Raw genomic sequence first — 19,522 nt, forward strand, 5'->3', positions numbered from 1 at the left:
TTCTAAAATTAATCACGTCGGCTAACCGAAATAAGTGCGGAATTAAAACTATCGGTCTAGCCAAGACTAGACCTCTTTATTTATGTTCTCTAGCACCTTCCAAAGATACTAATTAAGCAACAAAGGTGCTGGGCTAGCTAGAGCTCACCTAACCAATTCTAGAAGCAAGGTCACACAAACCTATGCCACTAGTACTTTAAGCAAAAAGGGAGCTCCTACACATGCTAGTAAGCAAAAGCACAAAGCCACCTAAGCTCACTAGCAATGCTCAATAACAAGGCAACCAATGCCAAATTAGAGAGCGCAAATACTTAGCTACACAAACTAAGCAATGTGACTAACAAGGTTACACAAACCAAATTAGCCACGCAAGGGAGCCACTTCTATGGTACACAAGCAAGAAGGTAACTAGTGAGCTACACAAGCTTAACTAAATACAAGAGCAACTACACAATCACAATGTATATGAAAGTAATTACAAGCTTGTGTAACGAGGATGCAAACCAATGGGAAGAACAAGGTTGACACGGTGCTTTTTCTCCTGAGGTTCACGTGCTTGCCAACACGCTAGTCCCCATTGTGTCAACCGCTCACTTGATGGTTCGGTGGCTAATTGGCATCACCTGCCAAGCCCACATGTCGGGCACCGCAAGAACCTACCCCAAAAGTGAGGGTAGCTCAATGACATGCTTTACTAAAGTTGCTCTTCGCGGCTCCTGCGGGGCGAGCACAATGCCCCTCACAAAGTTCTTCTCCGGAGCACCGCACAAGCTTCTTGCGGGCTTCAACGGAGACCATCACCAAGCCATCTAGGAGGTGGCAACCTCCAAGAGTAATAAGCACCACCGGCTTGCAACTCGATAACCTAGTGCCACTCGATGCAACCTCATGATGCAATTGCACTTGAATCGCTCTCTCACACAATCGGATGATCACTATCAAGCATATGTGAGATGGAGGGCTCCCAAGCACTCTCAAGCATGGACACAAAGTCCCCTAAGGTGCTCAGCACCAGCCATGGTCGAGACCCCTTCTATTTATAGCCCCATGGGCTAAACTAGCCGTTACCCCTTCACTGGGCGTTTTTTGGGTTGACCGGACGCGCCGGTCATATCGACCGGAAGCTGGACCTCAGCGTCCAGTCAATGGATGCTCACCACATGTCGCCTCCGTTCAACCTTAGTCGCTTGATCTCAACGGTCAAGTGATGATCGGACGCAGCTGCTCAAAGTGACCGGACGCAGAACCCCAGCGTCCGGTCGTTTCCAGTAAGGTTCCAGTCACAACCAGACGCGTCCGGTCGGTCACGATCGGGCGCAGCATCAACGTCCGGTCCTTCTCCAACTTTTCTTCGTTGTCTACGTCACCATATGTTAGCCTGACCGAACGCACCCTGCCAGTGTCTGGTCACTTTCAGTGCCAGCATCTGGTCAAAGATCGATGCCTGTGCGCGCTCTGCTGCCACTGACCGAACATAGGACCCCAACGTCCGGTCACTACATGACCAGCATCTAGTGCACTCTATGAGACCCTATCTTTTCTATATAGGGCGTCGGTGGCTCCATCGAACTGTCCGCACTCTATGGGCGGACACTCCGTCGGTGGAGTTTTGAACCCTTCTCACCTCCGTTCCATCGCCGAGTTGATCCACATCAACTCTAACTTCATCTCCTTTATAAGTGTGCCCAACACCACCAAGTGTACACCACTATGTGTATGTGTGTTAGCATTTTCACAATCATTTTTCAAAGGATTAGCCACTCAACTTGCCATGCCACTCAATCCTAGCGACGATGCAAAGTTAGATCACTCGAGTGGCACTAGATGACCAATATGCAAACAAGTTTGCCCCTCCTGATAGTACGGCCATATATCCAAAACCTGATCACAAACTTCTCTACACACCTATGACCGATGAAATGAAATGCACTAGGTTATACCTTTGCCTTGCGCATTCCATTCCATCTCCTCCAATGTCGATGCAACACATGCACCAACACAATCAATAATGATATGATCCACTTCATATCATCATGTGATCATATTGGTTCATCCATCTTGACTTCACTTGCTTTTCACCATTGCCTTCGTCCATTGGCGCCAAGTCTTGCTCAAGCTTCACCGCCACACGGTCCATCGCTCCAAAGCCTCCGACTTGTCCTTCATGCTTGCAACCATTACATCAAGCCAAGTCTTGTCTTGATCTTCTTCACCTTGATCACATGACTCAATGTCATGTCTCATGTGTAATAAGCTCCTTCATCATCACATGTGTGACCTTTGCATCATCTCCAAACCATTTTCACCTTCACGGCATATGTTGCTCACACACATGTACTTGTGGACTAATCACCTGTGTATCTCACATAAACACAATTAGTCCACCTAGGGTTGTCACTCAATTACCAAAACCACACAAGGACCTTTCACCCGACCTCTGAAGACTGGCTCCGCCTTGCCCGACCTCTAGGGATGGGCTTCGCCTCGCCCGACCCTTGGGTTTGCACTCTACCATGCCCGACCTCTAAGGACGGGCTCCACCTCGCTCGGCCTCTGAGGAGGGCTCTGCCTTGCTCGACCCCTGAGGGCTGGCTCCACCTCACCTAGCCTCTTGGGGCGGGCTTCACCTCACGCGACGTCTAAGGGCTGGCTCCGCCTTGCCCAGCCTCTGGGGGTGAGCTCCGCCTTGCCCGATGCTTGGGTTTACACTCCACCTCGCCCGACCTCTAAGGGCAGGCTCTGCCTCGTCCAACACTGAGGTCCTAGGCTCCGCCTCGCCTGACACTGAGGCCATGGGCTCCACCTCACTCGACCTTTAAGGGCAGGCTCTACCTCGCCCAGCCTCTGGGGGGACTCCACCTTGACCGACCCTAAGGCTAGGGGATCCGTCTCACTTGACGAAGACCAATAACGTCACCAACCATTCTAGGTCCAAGCGAATGGGCCTGGGTCAAAGCTCTAACACCAGTGAGGTGACCGGCATGCCCCAATATAACCCATGGCCATGATGGGCCATACCTAGGGATTTACATCAGTTCACCACGACGTCCACTAGGACGGAGTGGAGCACCATGATTGGGAGACAACGCTTGCACATGGCGCCAGTGACAGACAGGGTCACGATGTGGAGCTATCCCTATTGATGTCTATAGGGTCGGTGGAACCCACATGAAGGAAAAGAAGGACCCGACGATCCTAGAGGACTTCTTCTCCCTCTCATTCTCCTCTTTTTCCCTCCACTATAACCCATGCTTTTCCTTGGCCTATAAAAGGGAAAGCAGGGCATCCCATAAGGGGCATCACAACACATCGCATCAATTCGAACTCGAATCCATCAAACCCCAAACCAATCAGAACACACAAGCACACAGCTAGGAAGTGGCCGAGCTCTCGACACCCGTTCGCTCCTCTCAGCAGACACTTAGGACCTATCCCTCTCTCGACTGTTTGTAGCCCCTACTATGAACTTTTAGTGCTAGTAACACAAGTAGCAACAATGAACTGGACGTAGGGATATTCTGCCCGCACCAGTATAAACCTTGTGTTCTCTTAGCACGCCATCCAAGCCAGATGCGCAATATTAGAAATTTACTAGTCGGTGGCAACTCAGAACACCGACACTCAGTATCCTCCTCCTCCACAAATTCAATCACATGGAAGTGTGAGGAGATTGTCGGATTGAACCCCAATCGAGCCTGACCAATAACATGGATGCTAAGCGGCAGTTCCCACAAATTCTTGGTTGCCGGATAGCAGACAACATAGCAGGATCCACCATCCTCAATGGACAAGCATAGGACGAGGCCTTTGTAGCAATCTAAGACAACTAACCTATCAATGGGGTATGGCAAAAAGGACAAGTCGGGGCATTCACTGGTGACGCTAGTGAAGTTTCGCTTGCCGTGATCGCCATCGTAGAAGAAGCCAGCCACAGTCTGGGACAGTACCTTACGGTTGTTGAAGATGAGGCTGTTCCAGGAGCGATAGACACATTTGCAGTAGAGCAAGGAGTGAGTAGGGAGGCGGCAGAGGATATCGAGAATGACATCCTCCATGAGGCAGGCCAGTGCGTTCCTGTTGTTGGGGGCCGCCTCCATTTCAAAGAGCCTGTGATCGTCAATATGCAGTAGGATGAAAGCTTCCATAGTAATGAGATCACTAAAGAGCAAAATAATCTGACAAAGATCAATTAGTGAAGTGCGAAAGCATTACCCTTGCCTTTGGATCTGGCGGCGGAGCGGCGCGAGGCATGTAATGGCTCACACAAATTACGAGAGACGAACAATGCATCAACCTTGAAGATGGAGAAGTGGAAGTAACAGTGATGCAACTATGTTGTGGGTAGTTCGGAAGTGGGGAAATAACTCACGCTGAATTTACTACCGCTGGTACACAAAACGGTCATGTAGGGCAAGCTACCATAACGCCTATCCTAGATGGCTCGGCTTTTCATACGCCGGAGAAAATACCACTACCGCATCTATTGTTAACCCGTGGGTGGTAGAAGTTTCAACTATCGGTTTCCTTCCTTAGGAGGCCTCCCTATCAGTCTAACCGACGGTGGAAGTATCACACCATCGCTTCTATCACTACGACAGTGAAAGTGGCGACAGTGATAAATCCATTTGTAGTAGTGTATACATTAGAAAAAGGGGGACACTCATTTAATTTTGATAAACTACTTTAAGCTTTCTTCTTCTACATTTGCAAACTATCAAGTGAGTTTGACCTCTCATGGTGTTTAAATCCAAAAAAATCCATCATTCTTTCTAATGTAAAAAACCTTAAATTACACTATTTCTAAACCATGAAATGAGGTAATGAAAGGTGCATACCAGTTTTGATAAACTACTATAAGCTTCATTCATCTTCATATTCAAACTATCAAGTGATTTCGATCTCAAATGGTATAAAAATAAAAAAATCCACCATTATTCCCAATCTAAAAACCCATAAATTTCTCTATTTCTATACCACGAAATGAGCCATGCTAGTGATGAAACATGAGATGATGAAGTTATTAACCTTTAGAACCAAAGAATGGATGGAAGAATGAAATCTTCACCAATCCCGCAAGCATGAACTCCTTCCACGAGCAAGAACAGAGAACAGGCAGAGAGCTTGAAATGGCTCAGGCTAGGGGAGAAAGAAGGAGAAATTATATAGCCCAGGATATGTAGTCCCGGTTTGTGGTTCAAACCCGGATTACAAGTGGCCTTATAGTCCCCATTGGAGCCACAAACCGGGACTAAAGGTTTAGTCACGGTTAGTAGCTCCAACCGGGACGAGAGGACGCCCTTTAGTCCTGGTTTGAGCCACCAACCGGGACTAGAAGTTCCCTCCTGCACAAGCCTATGGCTCTAGCCATTGGGCAGGGGACTTTAGTCCCGGCTGGTGACTCCAATCGGGACTAATCCTCTCTTTAGTCCCGACCCCAAATATGGCCGGGACTAAAGCCAAAAAACGATCCAAACCGAAAGTCTGTTCTCTGCTAGTGTAAACTCATCCGGTAACTCCAACCCAGTCTTCCAAAGACTTCTAGCACCATCACTTCTAATTGCTTGCATCCACTTTTCAAAGCCGCTCTCTCTTCCTCTTTAGACAACCGTGACCACTGTTTGATCCAGTATGCCCCCCCCCCCCCCCAAGATTACCTGCAAGAAGAAATTAGTACTTTTCTTGTTGAACACAGTATCATTTCTATTCAACCACAAAGTCCAGCACATAGCTGTTAATCCCACTACGATCTGATTTCTCATACTAGGAATAAAACTCCTAATCCATGACCATGAGCCATGCAAGTGCAAATTATCTTTGGTTGGTTGGATGTTAAATGTGATGAATAGAGTATTTCCTAGAATACAATAATATACAATCTGATCAAATTATTATGTTGTTCTCTAATCGATAGTATCTCAAATAATCATGTTATGCACAGGAACAACTAAGAACTAATCATGTTGTTTTTTGGACACTACTATCACGTGCGCACGGAGCGGCAATTCCGCCCGCACACTTCCGCCCCTGCCGCACAGACCGCATCGTCTTCTTCCTTGCATCCTCCCCACCCCCGCCTCCTCCCCAGTCCCTGCCCCCACCTCCTTCTCCCCCGCGCCTCTAGATCTGGCTCACCGGCCTTGTCCTTGCCCTCGCCCCCGCCTCCGGCACCTCCCACCGCCCCGCCGCCGGCGGTAGGGTCTCGCCGGAGCTCCGTGCCCATGGCCGCAGCCGTGGAGCTCCGGCGAGACCCTACCGCCGGCGGCGACCTCCTTCTTCCCTGCCCCTCCCCCTCCTCCCCTCCCGCATGTGGCCATGGCAAACTTCGACGAGCTCCGTCGAAGTCCAGCCATGGCGCCTCGCCCCTCCCTGGCCTGGCCACCGTTGCCGCCGCCAGCTCTCCTAAACCGCCCGTCGACCTTCCCCACCGCCTGGCCTACCTGCCTTCCCCGGTCGTCCTATTCTATACCCACCGGAGTTGGAGAAGAAGAAGCAGCGTGGCTCGCCGGAACCCACGCTACTTCTTCTGCTTCTTCTTCTCCAACTCCAGTGGTGTTGCGGCCTCGGCGGCGCAAGCTCCGGCACTCTAGCATCTCTGATGCTCTCCGACCACCTGGCCGCGGCGAGGAAGAAGAGGGCGTGCGTAGGTGGATGTGAGCGCGCATCGGACGGGCAAGGCCAGTGCGTGCGCCGCGCCACTAGATCCTGCGCACAGCGCACGCAGTAATAAGCATTTCCGTTTTTTTTAGTCGACTTTGGCATATCTTGTTTTCCACGCAAATTGAGCTATCTATTCAATGGTGCATTCAAATTAAACCTTAAACCATTCACGTGGCTTAAACATGACGAAGGTTGAGTGAGAGAAGCCTTGAACTTGGCTAGCGTTCGTGAAGCTGTCACCCTGACAGAGGTGCCATTCCTGCCCCTCCCCGTGACACAAAACAGTTTACCATGGCAACAAAGGCAAAAAGTCCGTTTTGCCCCTCCCCGTCCTATTTACTCCCAAGGTCTCACCAGGCATCCTCGGCTCGCGCATGGAGTCGTGACATTCGTCCTTCCGGCGACGGACTCCGGCGAAGCGGGGGCTGAAGAGCGCCTTCTTGGATTGTGGGTCGTCGGGGAGCTCACCGTCGGCGGGCGGGGTCAGGTCGCGCGGCAGGGAGCTGGACCAGCTGACGGCGTCAGCGTCGGCCGCGACGCGGAAGGCCGGCGAGATCGCGGCGGCGCGGTCCGGGCGGGCGAAGCCGGCAGGAGGTCCTCCTGGAGGCGACCGATCTAGCAGCAGGCGGTTGCCTTCGCCGTCGTTGACTCCATCGGTTCCCCCGCCTCCTCGGCTCCTCGCTTCACGACTCTTCCTCTCCCGCGGTCTTGGGGGCGGGGGATGACGGAGGAGGAGAGCGGGGTGCGGCGGTGGCTCGTCAACATCAGCCGCTGGCGCCCCTCCCCCGCCCAGTTCGACGCTGCAGCCGCCCTCCTACCGCCGCACGAGCGCCCCGCCATCTCCAGGTACCGTACCTCCTGCTGCTGCCCCCATAATCTGCCCGTCCTCATCTCCTCCCCCTCCGTCTCTGCTTCACCTTCACGTGCGCCTCCACTGGTGATCGGAGCTTCACAACTTCACTGTTGCTCGCGCCACCAATTTGCACACGGTGCAGTTAGCTTGACATCGAATTGAGCTCGTTTCTTTGCAGGTTCGTGAAAGAGGACGACAGGAAGCGGGCGCTCGTCAGTCGTCTGCTGCAGTACTCGCTCGTGCACCACCTCCTCCGCATCCCGTTTCACCAGATCAACATACGCCGCACAACCGAGGGGAAACCGTATCTAGTATGCACTGTCTGTCAAATTCTCCTTAATTCCATCATATATGCAAACAATCGTCATCACCCCTGCAGGTTTCTGTCTGGTCTGGTCAGTTGCATCCTGCCAGTGACCTACTACTGGATTGATTCATCTTGCAGCAGAATAATTGTTCAGACTTCCCGAACTTCAACTTCAGCACCTCGCACCAGGGGGGACTACGTTGGCATTGCATCCGAGCCGCTTTGCCTTGTTGGCCTGGACAACGTTTCTGTTTCCGAGCCCCATGGAGAAACCGCTGCCGAGTTCGTCAGCAACTTCTCGTCGTACCTTACCGACCATGAGTGGAACTGAATCCTTCGTGCTGGCGCTCCCAGAGACGCGCTGACAGTGTTCTACAGGTACAATGTTTTGTCCAGGGATTTCGTGGTAGATGACATGCATTAACAGAATCAGCAGTTCAGTCACGGTATATTAGCGTCGTATATGTTGGGAGCTAAAAGCCTAAAACATCTTTCTGTGGATCCTGGCAGTTCAGTCACGGTATATTGCGTCGTATATGTTGGGAGCTAAAACATCTATCTGCGGATCCTGGAAATCATCTATACAGTATCTATCATGACAAGGCACCGTACTATTTCTATTCTTCATAACTAGCTGAAATATTCTTCATGTTGCAAATCAGTTGAGCTACCCATGGCTTCAAATTTGGATTTGCAGTTTTGCCAATAAAGTGTACCTCTTGCACAGCTCCTCGTTCAGTTATCTGAACTACATCAGGAACCTTTTTCATCTTTAGAACAGTAGTTCTCTGTTTACAAAAATGCATACCTGTACTTTCAGTGCTAAGCATGATGCCATTCTGATTTTCAGATGAGATTATTAACTTAATTGTGTGAAAATCATGTCAATGTTAATGATAACGTGCAGTATTACTTCGAATTCAGTATGTGCATTACTCTGTTCATAGGTATTGGTGTCTCAAAGAAGCATTTGTTAAAGCCATAGGTGCTGGCATTGGATTTGGGTTGAATCCACTGGAATTCCGCCATGAAGAGTGGACAAACATTTCTATTTGCATTGATGGAGAAGTGTCTAAGAAATGGAGATTCTGGCTTTTCAAACTTGATGAAACACACTTGGTTAGTAACATCAACTTCACACACACAGTAATCTAGTTCTTAAAGTATATTTCAAGCATAGAGAATGGATACAGTCTATCCAATTTTTTTCTTGTGGCTGCTTATTTACTAATCATCCACTAATGGAAATTGTAGGCATCTATAGCAAAAGGGCATCCAGAGGATGCTATAAACGCCTTCAAAAAAACATTGTCCAATGTGATTATTGCAGAGAAACGGTTATCTTCTGTGCTAGATAGTCCAAAAGAAGGTTTTACTCTGTGTACAGTGGAATAACTTACGCAATCACAGGTGTAACTGGCTAACAGATATCAGGCATTCGTGGAATCTACGGTGACCTACAACAGCAGGAGCATATGTCTGAATATGTTCCCAGGACACCAGGCTCCTAATAATCTAATATACAGCCACATGTCAATCGTTGAAGGGCTTGTGTTACAGCTTCATCATGAAGTTTAGGGAAGGTGCATCACTTCTATTACAGAAAGTGGCGTTATAGCCTTCTGGTTTTCCATGACAGAAGGCCATACCAGGAGCACAAGGTCTTTCTATTGGCTTGGGAGCACCTTGTAGGCCTAGTGACCTACCCTCCATTCCTGCAGTCATTGGGATAATAGACATTGGCGTGCCATACGTTGACAAAAAAAAGGAATTTCTCTTGTAAATGAGAGCAATACCATCTGTAGAGATTTCACAAAGAGGAATACGAGTGAAAGCGGAGGTTTATTTTAGGATGAATTCTGTCTGCTCATAATGAAGTGCAGTTGATCAGTCTTGCCACCCTTGAAGCCCGAAAACATTTCTTTTTACAAATCGACCAAAACCATATCCAAACTATGCAAGTATGGGAGCTTAGGGCCTTTGGTTTTCCATGATTGAAGTTGCAATAATGAACTTGCACTACTTAACTACATAATCTAGTAATTTTGAAAAGTTTTGATGAACTAGCACTGAATAAATGATATCGTTATTTATAGACATACACCATCAGCAAATTACTATGTTTACATTTTTGTCCCAAAAAATCCACTAGAACATATACATGTCATACTCTATTATTACTTTGCCTTTTTTGGCCCTTTGAATGTCCTCTCCATCAATCTCATACATTACAACTGGATGCACCAAATCATACATTACAACTGTGGCAAGAAATTGCTAGGCTTGAGTACTATTTTAGCTCTTAATTGGACACCCGATAGTTGCTCTGGTGACACACAACTTCTTGACAATAAGGCATAATATTATTTTTAATGTCAAGACATTTGCTCTGGCGTGGCTAAAAAGGGCTCGAATGTCCAAATGAATTCAGTAAGCACTACAACTCCCAGAAGGAAAAACACCATCTGGTCACCTGCATGTTTTTTTTTTTTTTTTTTTTTTTTTTTTTGCGACGAAAGGTGTTATGTTAAGTAATAAATGCACTAAAATAGCTCAAGACTAGATACGATACAAAAGCTACATCTAGTTACCTGGAAAGAAGAAAGCATCTTGCCTTCTTTGTGCCCACGAAAACCTACATGAACATATTGCCATGGCATCAACTATACACGTTTTGACTTCCACTATATGAGAAGAATATACCCTTGGAATTTGTATATTCATAATTGCATTTCTACTAGGGAAAGGAATAAGTCTAGAGAAAACAATGAAAATAGGTATCAAACCCCTCTAGACTTATCATTACTAAATAACCATATAAATCTCCATGCATTCAATATCTATATTTATGCTTCAATGGACAATCTAGTTGGGCATCTTTACTTCCAAGGTAAGTAGATGCAGATCTATTCCTTAGGGGGAGGGATCAATTTAAATTTAAAACAATATTCGATTAATGAATTCCAACATATATTTACCAAGTAATGCCATTAACAAGTGCATCCCTTGTGTACATATGATCTTCTCATAAAATTACAAACATTTGCCAATTCAAATTGTCGATCTTAGAGATAAAGTGACCATTTGTCAAATGCATGCATATTCATGCCATAGTAAAATATTTTTTATTTTGTGATGACTATAAGAGTGATGAGCGCAGACACATACACAACCACATATGCACACCACACTCGCACACATAGATGATTACAACCATATAGAAGGACCATGTTGGCACAAATCTAGGCCAAACACTGAAGTTCTAGCATGCACAGATTGCACAACCTCTCATGATGAACATAGTAAAATCTTGCCTAATAAGTTTCTAATTCTAGCCAAGCCCGTATTCGCAGGAACATCATGAAAAACCTACAAGCCCCTCACAGGAGGGATCCATGTCGGGGAGGCACACACTTACAATTGTTCTAGAGTTAGTAGCCCATCTAGAATGCCCTCAAACATTGTGAAGACTAAAGAAGAAGAACAAATTTGGAGGTTGAAGAATCTAGGGTTTGAGAGATAAAAAAGTAACAGATTTATTTGTTGTTTTTTTGTTCGATTGAATACCCTCGATCCGTCGTGACCCTTCATAGTTATATGGTGGAGAGGTCTTGCCCCATTAGAGATCATTTACGTATCAAATTTTGCATGAATCTACAACTCCTGCTCAGACTTACCAAAACCAGCCTAGGTGATATGCAAAACGCAGCCTGTGCCAATTTTGGTCAACACACCAGAAGCACTAGCACATTGTGTTTATTGTACTTGAACCATGGTTGGTGGAGTCAGAGGTGGTTCTCATATTAACTAAATTTAGGGCACTGTATTGCATGAAAAAATTTACACAGGATACATGTATGGCGCTAGCTACTCACCTACTCCTATAAGTTGAACTAAATTAACACAAGATTTTACAACATAGATATACACATAATACTCCTATTAAATCCTATGGAACTCAAACTGTGATTTTGTACTTAATTGTACCTCGAGTTATGGAATACTATATATTACTAAAAAAATACGCGTGTGAAACAAAAAACTACCTGTAAGCCTCCAAATAGAAATTTAGCATTATTTGTACAAAATGCTAGCAACTACTTACACAATACCAGCTCCTGCCGGGGAAATTGCATTGGAAAAGGATGTCAAAGTTGTTGATAGGCCATTTGCAGTTGCTCTTTGATCTTGAGACTGTTAGTTTATAAGCAAATGCTATAAAGTTACATAGGAAAAGTAATAGAATTGGTCTCTTTTCTAGAATCGCATGTGCATGCACATACCACAACATTATTTTGAAGAATGAAAGAGCTCGTGTAGACGGTAACCTACAATGTATGCAACAAGAGAAATGTTGATATTATGTTGACCAAAACATGTAGTGAATTTTTTGGTTGCAACCAAGATATGAAATAGTAGGCATAGCATCAAATATACTGATACAATGAGAAATGGAATTGGTGAACATAGTCCCCTCTATTATTATTTCAAGGAAACATATTATGTTCTTATTTTGCCAAAAACATAATTGTGTTTTGTCATGGATAGTGTTTAGCATATCAAAACATTGTTAATATGTAACACCCTACATCCAAAATCTACTTATGTGGCCTAGCTCCACACGTGGAATAGGTCTGCACAAAGTGAAGATGAAAGCGTAAGAGAGGGTGCTACGCGTGTGCAGGTCTATTCCATGTGTAGAGCTGGGTCATATAAGCAGATTTTGGACGAGGGTGTTATAAATGGTATTCAGAGCATCAACCCTTGTTGCATGTGCCCATGGAGGGGTGTATCTAGGTGGTTCTCTGGGCATCTGCTGCATATGTGGTGAGCTGCCGATGGCGTCAACCCTTAAGGGGAGAATGTAACACCCATTCTATTAGAAGACTGTGTGTTGTTGGTCGATCCATGTGGCCTATGTGGCACATGAGGAGTAGTAGTTGGTGGGTTTAGTACCACCTTGGAAGTTTAGGAGGGTGAGAGATAGCTTATAATCCTTGTCGTTCCAAACGTAGCACCTCTGGGTTAACCCTTTTACACGAAGCAGGGACGAAAGCGTAAGAGAGGTGCTACACGCATGTGCAGGCCTGTTTCACATGCGGAGCTGGGCCATATAAGCATATTTTGGATGTTGGGTGTTACACAATCAGACAATGCATTTCTTTTGAATAAAATGGTAAGTTCATAGGTATGAAACATGATTATACAATATTATTCTTATTCAATAAAATGAACAAGTAAAAGCAAGTCAATAGTTTAAATCCAGTTAGAATCTAGTGTTTGATGCAAATGTAAAGAGCACACACCCACACACGTGTGTAATGAAATACCATTCAATGTTTCAAACATGACACATATGGAATTAAAACCAGAGGTATTGAGTGTACTCACAATAAAAATGCCTTTCAAGGATGATGAAATATTTACTAATATAGATAACCAAGGCCTTGATAAATATGTCATAGGTGGGTAAGTAAAAAGAAGCACCATAGACAAAATCTGCAAAACTGATCACATTTATGATTTCTTATGTGTCTAAATGAACATTGAAATATACTAGTAACTTGTACTCACAGCAGCAATTCGTGAAGCATTAATTGGTCCATGAACTTTTATAATTTGAGGATAAATAAATGTCTGATACAAAAGGATACTAGCACCTATATGAAAGCAAGTGAAATCATTATTCAAAATACATAGTAATTTCCATACAGAAATGATTAGAGTTTAAAATTAGTTTTCACAAGGGCATTAGCATGCAAATAAAGAAAATTATTATAAAAGGAAGGTTTAAATGAGTTAAATCCAACAAGTCAAGACTAAAGGGTCATACTAAGTGTTTTATCAAACTTAGCACTACAACATGTTTGTTGTGATGAACTTTTAGAGCAATGGACCCTAATCCTACTTTATATCTTGTCCACTGAATATGAGAATAGACGCATCATTAATCATTTGGTACGGTGGACCCTAAATTTTGTACCTGTAACTACGAGTACTTGACCAACATCATTAGTTGAAAAACTTAGCCCACCGAACTTTTTGTCACTTTCAGCCCACAGAGGAAATATCTGTCAAATAGATTGTTTGAAATACCATCAGTGAATTTTGGACTAACTACTCTACATAAAAGATAAAAATGTTGTTTCATTTGTCAAAATTCAAATAACTAGAAAAGGTACTAAGAAAAAATAGAGACAACAATGCATAAGCATTATTTCCTTGTGGACATATTGCATTATTTGGCAGTATTCTCAATATTAATCAGTAGTAGTAATGTAAAAGAATTGAACATACAACATTTTCATTAACACTTATATGTTGATGAATTTGAGGCGACTTAGAACCTTGGTGCATAAACATGATATCCTATTTTATCATCTATAAAAGAGAAGTGACATTTTGTGTGTAAGGCTAAGTTATTATTATTATTATTATTGTCATTTTATTCTGTATACGATGAAATTCTTTTTTCCTAAAACATTACTATATAATGTACTAATAAATGAGATAAAAGATAAATATAAGTATTACCTATGGGGCTTAAAGATGTTTTAGCTGAATGTATGATTACAGTTAAACTCACAACTATAATTAGATATATATGATTTATTTGTGTTGCTTATCATATAGTCTCTCATTTTCCACGTACGAAACATGTGGTCTTCTTTAACTCAATCTCATTGTCTCTGTGATTGTAGGAGGTGCAACTAAATGACAAGTATCTCTAGATAATGCATTTATAATATTATAAAGTTCTCTGATATATACAATCTATAAAAGGACAAACTTATCAATGTCTATATGTATTTGAAACACAATTTTGCAAAGTGGTACTGTGGATTATTAAATATAATTTTTAAAATATTTTCAACCAACTTTCCAATGATTAAATTTCTTATTTTCATTTTGCATTTTTGCTAATATATTTTGAGCATATAAGTTACAAAAAAGATAGAAATCATGAATTTTTAAGTGCTACGTAAGCCGATCCTTAGGAAGCCAAAGGTTATTCTACATACTTTTGTATTTATATACAATTTTGGATGGATATTGTGTAAATCAAATAATACTTTCACTTAGTACTTAGTTTGATAACATGTGAAGGCTAGATCATATGCTCCAACAATCTCTCTCTCTCTCTCTCTCTCTCTCTCTCTCTCTGATATTGATATATATATATATATATATATATATATATTCTAGTAATTCTTTTGGTTGCACCTTGAATACAATTATTGACTAATATTGTAATCACGGTGCAAAAAATAAACAAATTATTTGAAAATACCTCTGAATATGCTGAATCATCAAAGGAGATGATACAATAATGGATAATAGATGACATCAGTGGCCAATTCTTAAATAAGTTTTCCCCTTTAGTTGAGCTACTATCTTGCTCAAAAGATTCTTCAAAACCAATCAATCGAACATTGGAATATCTAGCTTCTTGTTCTTCCTTGTCATCTCGTTTGTGTTTGTGTAATGTCTCCTGAAATGTTATGAAACATGTATTTGACAATAAAAATCAAGCTAGTGGGTAATATTACTGCATAGGTTGATAGGATCTAAAGACAACATAAACTGGTGTGGCAAACTATGCTTGTGCATTCAACAATAATATTATAACAAATGTTGACATAACTAAGGAAGAAGTATATAGACAAATGTTTGTTTGACAATAGATAGTGGAAATGCATACTAACATGATAATTTAGAAACAATTTTGTCACTCAGAACGAATATGTAGTGTATGAAATTATGAACTGTAATAGCCTTTTACAATCCTACAATGATCAAACATAAGTAAAATAACTAAACTCAAGTTAGTTGTTTAGATCAAGCACCCTGACTGTAACACCCCACGTTCAAAATCCGCTTATATAGAAGTCACCAAAAAAAATCTGCTTATATGGCCCAGCTCCGAACGTGGAACAAGCCTGCATACACGTAGCACCTCACTTACACTTTCGTCCTCGCTTCAATTCGTGTAAAAGGGTTAACCAAGAGGTCCTACGTTTGGAACAACAAGGATTATATATAAGCTGGCCCTCACCCTCCTAAACTTTCATGGTGGTACTAGACCCACCAACTATAACTCATCATGTGCCACATGGTCCAACTTCACAACTACTACATGCTTTTAACAGGCTGGGGTGTTACACCGAGGATAAAATATGGCTAAAAATTTAACATTTTTAGATAATGGTACATGTTGGATTGACTAACTATGGTGGAACAAAATCAATGTGTTTTCCTGCATAAAAGACCAAATTTCCCTGGTAGATCCTATCCTTCAACTCTTATTCTAATGGATGTCCCATAGTCAAGAGGATTTCTCTTCCCGACACCTCATGAGATTACAGTTGAGCCTGTATTCTTTGTAGGAGTTGGCTCGAGAAGGTAAGCAGATGATCAGCCAATGTTTTGTAAAGCTCAGTTGCAACATTCCTATTACAACATTTAGATATTATTGTAGGACCGTAATGGAATGTTAATGCATTGACACAAGGAAGAATACTTAGTTGCAATGTTCCTATTACGACGCTTTGATATTTTCATGAGATTTCAAGCGGTAATAAAATGCTATGAAATGAAAGCACAAAAACAAATATAACTTAATATAGTGTCCAATATAGTAACAACAATTTACTTAATTTACATACCGGGAGCCATATGCAGCTTATGAGAACAATAAAGCAAAAGATTGACACACATAAACAAGGTAACAAATATGGGAACCTGCCAAAAACATAGCCACAATTAGTAAGTGGAAAAACCATTGAAACTATGGTGACTATGAATTATGTGCTTGTAACAAACAATACCTCCCAAATAATGAGTTGGCATCAAACAAATTAGGATATTTTTCTGCTGGCTATGAAATGAGAGTAGAGAATAAAGTGTAATGAATGGAGTGATATATGAATAAATAAATGATACAAAATTCTATGAATGATAAAACCTTTCTGGTACCTGTGCAAGATATCCACCGATAGCTGGCCCAATGATAAGAGCTATTGCCCATGCTGTACTAACCTAATGATACAGAAAGAAGATGTCACAACATGCATGGTTGCAAATAGTGAAAACATGTTGCTATATCGTGAAATTTTACGAGTGATAATCCAATAGCTTGATGCTCGACTCGACAAACTTCAACAACATATGCCTATATAAAGTAAAAAAATCCATGTTACTAACATTACATGCTCCAATACATCCACATATATTTAAATCATTCAGTTATCATACTCTTATTGGGCCTAGGAAACCATTTAAAGAACCAAGAAGAAATCGTGTTACAAGAGCCATCCAATAGTGCACACTTAGTCCGAACAAAGTGTTAAACACAACCCTGAAATAAAAATAGAAGGGCACCAATAATCAAAGATAGAGCAAATAGAGGGAGTTGAAATACATGTCCTAGCTAATAAATAGCTTAATTTTGATCATATGCAAATAGAAAAAGAAATACTAACACAGAGAAAATTCCAAGAATGATAACTAGCTTCCTCCCAATACGGTCAGCTACCATTCCCCAAGCAGTGGAAGTCAAAGCTCGACCAAGCATGTATGATGCACCTACATAAATATAAAGTTTTATATTCATATACATGTTATATAGTTATAGGTAGATACAGACTTTAGACCTAATAATATTATAGTGTCTGGAATCGTTTACCCACAAATCCGGCATAAAATCCAATATCTTCTTCTCTTGTGGTAGTGTGCAAATCTCTTACCTATTGGTGAAACAGAAATCACACAATATGTTAGTCTCATACAACTAAGAAGGATTGAGAGATAATGGCCTGAAGGCTACTACAAAAGGTGGATAAGGCCACATGAGTGCGTAGTGCTTGCCACATGTGTGCACAAGAAACATAAATTGTATGTGTATATGGTCCAAAGATTTCTACTTTTTGTGTTGAGTGTCAAGTCTATTAGGCATATGGCAAGATTTTTACACATGGTTGATCAAATACCATAACTTCATAAACATCACAACTGTGCAATATATTTATGCATGGCATGCAATGTCTAGAATCTGAAGCAACTAAAATCTAATACTAAATGCAACATATGACAACACCCAAGTCTTGTGGAATTAGATTGCCATACCATGAAATATATGAAGGGATACAAAAATGATACTGGTAAACCTAAAATCAGAGAAAAGGACATAGAAGAGTTAGAAACCAGCACTATACAATAGTGAAAAAATACACATATATGCATAGAAGAAATAAGAACAATACAACAAACAAAGGATAAAAATATGAAATTCTTGAATATCATAACATGTATTAAGTGCATTTGTTCGTTCGTTTGTACCAATGCGTCCCATACACTATTTGTCAATGTCGCCTAATTTTTGCGCTGAATTGTTTACCTATGAAAATCCTACGTGGTTCCTGATAGCCTATATATGGTACACAGCCAAACTGATAAAAAGCTTCAGGCGGAAGAAATAGATACTCTTAATCCAAAATATAACTAAGGATTTCTTTTATAGAAATTTCAGGACAAATGTTAAGAGATAAGAACAGATTCACATGCCACTCGTTAAAACACGTTACCCAACTGATTGGCTGATTTTCTTTTTCCGGCTGCTGTTCGTTCTTTTTTTATATACATATAAAACAAGTTGTTCAGCTTAATCAGCCTTCAAATGGCAGGAAACCAAAAACAGGCAACAGGAAAGTGTGTGTATTAATTTACCCTTTGGGACGGGAGAGTGTGTGTATATATATAATCCATAGAGACTAGACAGACAGGAAGAGAGAATTTGCATGCAATCCATGTGTTTGTTTGTACATACAAGAGACGAAGATGATGATCCAGACATGTAAGAAGAGCCTGTACGGGATCCCCGGGTTCTCTGCCTTCCTCCGGTCCATGACGCAACCGGGGCACCCGTCGAAGTACACCTGGGGCTTCGTCTCCAAAAACGGCGCCGCTGCCCCGCCCTCAACCTCACCGCCGGCCATCTTGTCTTGTTTAATTTCTCTCTCACCTACCTTTGTCCTGGAGGTCCCTGCTAGCTGCTACTGGGCAGCGATGAGTTATATAGGCAAAGCTAGTGACGTCGTGGATGTGTGTGTGTGCGCGCTCCAGGCATCTGGAGGGGAAACTCCAAAAGTCGAATCTTGCACTTTGCTGAGAGCCCCATCAGACTGACGTGGGAGAGATTCGGGGCCTGTTTAAGCCACAAGCTTAAACAAACACTAGCTTTTCAAAGGCTAGTTTATAGAGAAAATAAAACATAAAAACGAAAAAATATGCAAAGATAAGTTTTTCTGTTTTTTTATGCATCGATACTTTAAGTACAAACTGTAGTATCTAAACTTAATAAGCACAAACTCACACCACACGCATGCACACACATTATGCGCAAGCTAGATCTACGTCTATACCTAAAGACATACACGCGGCTGAAAGGTACTTAAAGATCAAAGAACTCCAGGTGTGACGAACATGACACTTTGACCATTATGGAGCATCCACGCTTGATGCTGCAAAGAAAATGGAGAAAAACCTCACACCTCACACCACACGCACGCACACACATTGTGCGCAAGCTAGACCAACATATATACCTAAATACACACACGCGACTGAGAGATACTTGAAGATAAGGAACTCCAAGTGTAACGGACATGCAGCCTGTTTGGTTGGCTAGTTTATATCGTTGCTGGTTC

The 19,522-nt window shown here is 42.5% G+C and overlaps 1 protein-coding gene and 1 pseudogene across 6 annotated transcripts; one reads left to right on the plus strand and one right to left on the minus strand.

The window, feature by feature from the left end:
- Nucleotides 1–6,298: 6,298 nt before the first annotated feature.
- LOC136486239 (uncharacterized) lies at nucleotides 6,299–9,212 on the plus strand (annotated as a pseudogene).
- A 157-nt stretch (nucleotides 9,213–9,369) lies between these two features.
- On the minus strand, nucleotides 9,370–19,035 carry LOC136486238 (protein ZINC INDUCED FACILITATOR-LIKE 1-like). 6 transcript variants are annotated; one of them, XM_066483113.1, is made up of 17 exons: nucleotides 18,643–19,024; nucleotides 17,943–17,983; nucleotides 17,503–17,563; nucleotides 17,300–17,402; nucleotides 17,073–17,175; nucleotides 16,936–16,989; nucleotides 16,794–16,856; nucleotides 16,646–16,695; nucleotides 16,484–16,559; nucleotides 15,109–15,309; nucleotides 13,801–13,888; nucleotides 13,392–13,477; nucleotides 13,209–13,316; nucleotides 12,101–12,145; nucleotides 11,923–12,011; nucleotides 10,409–10,452; nucleotides 9,370–9,532 (listed from the first exon to the last, which is right to left on the minus strand). In XM_066483113.1, exons 1-17 carry the CDS (start codon nucleotides 18,809–18,811, stop codon nucleotides 9,372–9,374), a joined length of 1,542 nt encoding a protein of 513 aa, XP_066339210.1. In that variant the 5' UTR covers nucleotides 18,812–19,024; the 3' UTR covers nucleotides 9,370–9,371. The 6 variants fall into 6 exon arrangements, with proteins under 6 accessions (XP_066339210.1, XP_066339211.1, XP_066339215.1 ...); XM_066483115.1 differs by lacking the exon at nucleotides 9,370–9,532 and adding an exon at nucleotides 9,888–10,290 and having other exon boundaries at nucleotides 18,643–18,998; XM_066483114.1 differs by lacking the exon at nucleotides 12,101–12,145 and having other exon boundaries at nucleotides 18,643–19,035.
- Between the last annotated feature and the right edge of the window lie 487 nt (nucleotides 19,036–19,522).

This window comes from Miscanthus floridulus, chromosome 10 (assembly GCF_019320115.1).
Source record: "Miscanthus floridulus cultivar M001 chromosome 10, ASM1932011v1, whole genome shotgun sequence".
In the NCBI taxonomy this organism is placed as follows: Eukaryota; Viridiplantae; Streptophyta; class Magnoliopsida; order Poales; family Poaceae; genus Miscanthus; species Miscanthus floridulus.